At 36.6% G+C, this 3,257-nt stretch overlaps 1 protein-coding gene across 1 annotated transcript; it reads left to right on the top strand.

Moving 5' to 3' along the window:
* The first annotated feature begins 1,325 nt into the window (after positions 1-1,325).
* LOC112678712 (calcitonin receptor-stimulating peptide 2-like) lies at positions 1,326-2,477 on the top strand. Its single transcript, XM_035704326.2, has 2 exons — positions 1,326-1,424; positions 2,193-2,477. The coding sequence occupies exons 1-2, from the start codon at positions 1,326-1,328 to the stop codon at positions 2,475-2,477; spliced, it is 384 nt and encodes a 127-aa protein (XP_035560219.2).
* Positions 2,478-3,257: the final 780 nt, after the last annotated feature.

The raw sequence follows: 3,257 nt of genomic DNA, 5'->3' as shown, positions 1-3,257 counted from the left end.
GCAGAGGAGCCTATAAATATCCTGTGTTGTGATGTGTCTTCAGACAACCAGTGTCTGGTCACGGCTCCAAAAACAGTGCCAGGTTGACCAGCTCTTGTACTGAAGTGTTCCTGATGGTGAAGACCCAAGAGGAGGCCAGCAGGCTGAGAGGATGACCATCTCCATGCCCTGATACCTCCACCTACCCCTTCATGGCCGGTCATTTGTCCATTCCCTCCTCCCAGTACGTCTTTCTTTCTTTCTTCTGTCTCTTTCTTTCTAGTCTGTTCTTTCTTTCTTTCCTTTCTTTCTTTCTTTTCTTTCTTCTTTCTTTTTCTTTCTTCTTCTTTCTTTTTCTTCTTTCTCTTTCTTCATTTCTTCCTTCCTTTCCTTCCTTCTTCCTTCCCTCCTTCTTCCTTCCTTCTTCTCTTCCTTTCTTCCTTTTCCTTACCTTTCTTCCTTCCTTTCTTTCTTTCTTTCTTTCTTTCTTTTCTTTTTCTTTCTTTTCTTTCTTTCTCTTCTTTCTTTCTTTCTTTCTTCTTTCTTTCTTATTTCTTTCGTTCTTTATTCTTCTTTCTTTCTTTCTCTTTTCTTCTTTCTTTCTTTATCTTCTCTTTCTTCTTTCTTTCTTTCTTTTTTCTTTCTTCTTTTTTCTTTCTTTCTTTTTTTCTTCTTTCTTCTTTCTTTCTTTCTTTCTTTCTTTCTTTCTTTCTTTCTTTCTTTCTTTCTTCCTAAAAAGATGCATTCCTTAGTTGACAAGCAAAAACATAAATGTCCTAATTTTCTTTCTTTTTTTTAATTGAAGTTTGATTTGCCAACATATAGTATTACACCCAGTACTCATTTCATCAAGTGCCCTCCTCAGTGCTTGTTACCCAGTTTAAATGTCCTAATTTTCATGACTCCCTCCCTACTTTCCTTACTCTGTCTTAGACTTTAAATGCCTATCTTCGAGCAACAGACAGCAAGAGACAAAGCCACAAATCAAACTAAGATACAGTAGGGCAGTGTTTTTCTGAGAAGGTCAAAGTATCAAGTATGCTCTCACAGAATAAAAGAGCTATTTGATGGGAGTAGTTGAGAGTTGTTGGTAATGCCTTCATCTCCCTTTGGGGCATTACCTGCTGATATTTCAATTTAGTGTCAGTCAACATTCTTTACTGATTTAAAGACTATGAGTGGAGCATTGTACAAGATTTATTCATTTTTCTTTCATTCTTTCATCTCTCAAGTTTTCAGTTATCTACTATGCACCAGTCATATTCTAATGTCTGAGCTCATCTCTGTTATACATCTTTGAGAGGCTTGCAATGTAGAAGTGTGGGAATATTGTCAGCAAATGCAGCATGGGCTACATTTCAGATCTAGACAGAGATGTGCAGTGGAGCGGCACGTGGAGAACTCAGTCAGGCAGTACCAGGCAATCCTTAGAAAGAGAAATACTGGTTAATTATTAAAGAATGACTAAGAATTCATCAGAGGAAGAAAAGGAAGGACAATATCTCTGCTTCTCTGCTTTTTAAAGATGTGAAGAACTCCAATTTTTGTATTCCTTATCTTAGAAAACTAATTTAATTAAATAAATGACATGGTAAAATAAGATAAATCATCTTTCTTAACCAAGTTTTGCTGAAAATCCATGTCATATTCTTTTTGGAATAAAAGCTATCACATGATTATACTGGGTTTTATGAGCCCTTGTCAGATAAATCTTTATTCTGATGAAGTGTTAGAGAATATCCTTTCATTTTTCTCTTTCCCTGGATCCCTGAATATAAAGCACATTAAAGGCTCAACTGATAAACTAGAAATACTGATGAGCATTATCAAGTTATCACCTGCAAATGTTTTCCTTTAAATCCCAGTGGAATTTAGCAATTTTATTATACTCGTGTACCAAAAAAATCTTACAGTGTTCTCTTTTAATATTCTCATTGGCGTAATTTATATTTTCCTTCTATTTTCCAACTTTTCTCATAAACACGAACATTTCATACATTCGATTGTTTATTTGCACTCCTATATCTATACTTTATCATGTAGTACAATTAATTCATTCACACAATCATTTTATTGCCTTTTACTGTTTTCCTCATACTTATAGTTTTGGCCCTGTAAAACGTAAGAATAATACAAAGAACACTCAGAACCCATTTACCCCAGATACTATAGCATACTTATCTATGCTATATGCCTATAGCATTCTTATATAGCATACCTATATAGCATACTATAGCATACTGGAATCTGCTACGCTCACTGAGGATGAAATATGCGTCCTACTAACTGCAGTGGTGAAAGACTATGTGCAGATGAAGGCTCGTGAGCTGCAGCAGAGGCAGGAGACTGAGGGCTCCAGCCTCACTGCCCAGAAGAGCTCCTGCAAGGATGACCCCTGTGTGACCAACCGTCTGGAAGGCTGGCTGGCCAGAGCTGAGCGCATGGTGAAAAATACCTTCATGCCCACCCATGTGGACCCTGAAGACTTCGGGCACTAGCACAAGGAGCTTGCGGCCTGAGCAGTGACATGACCCCAGGAAGAAGGTCACCATGAAGCGAACTCTACTTCTCTTAACTTACAATGAAAACAACTTATAGGATGCAGAGCATGGAAGACACATACATATGCATGCTTACTATTAAAACACTGTGTCTTGTCTGAAATAAAGTAAAACTAAATAAATAGAGAATAAAATCATTGCAATTGCCTAGTGTGAAAAATATATATATACTTATATATTATACTATACTATTATAGTATAGATACTATTGGCATCTTATCCTCCCTCACTCCTTCCTACTCCTCTCTTTTTTTTCTCTCTTTTCTTCTGTCTCTTCTCTCCTTCTCCTTCTTCCTTTCACCGTATAGACATAGAAAGAGTTGTGGAAATGGAATATATATTCTAAGTATGATGTTTTGTTATGTCTATGTACTGAATGCAGTGCATACATTAAAAACAAAGGAACTTTCTCATTTTATTCTGGTGTACAACTTCATCAGGAAACCAACATCCCAGATCTCATTTAAATTACACTAGTTGTCCCAACAAAAACTCTTTCCCCCTCTGTGCTAAGGTCGTATTCGAAAGGAACATTATGTTTAGTTGTCATATCTCAAAAATTTACTTATTTCTGGACTATTTCTCCCTTACTTTCCATGCTCTTGGAATACATAGTGGAAAAGAACAGTGTCATTGAAAACTGACCCCCATACTTCTGAACCAAAACAGAGTTCAGGATATAGAGGAACATAACTATTGCTTTGCTGGGCAAAGGAG

The sequence above is a fragment of the Canis lupus genome, chromosome 22 (genome assembly GCF_003254725.2).
Source record: "Canis lupus dingo isolate Sandy chromosome 22, ASM325472v2, whole genome shotgun sequence".
NCBI classification, from domain to species: domain Eukaryota; kingdom Metazoa; phylum Chordata; class Mammalia; order Carnivora; family Canidae; genus Canis; species Canis lupus.
This window is presented reverse-complemented; position numbering and strand designations above follow the sequence as displayed.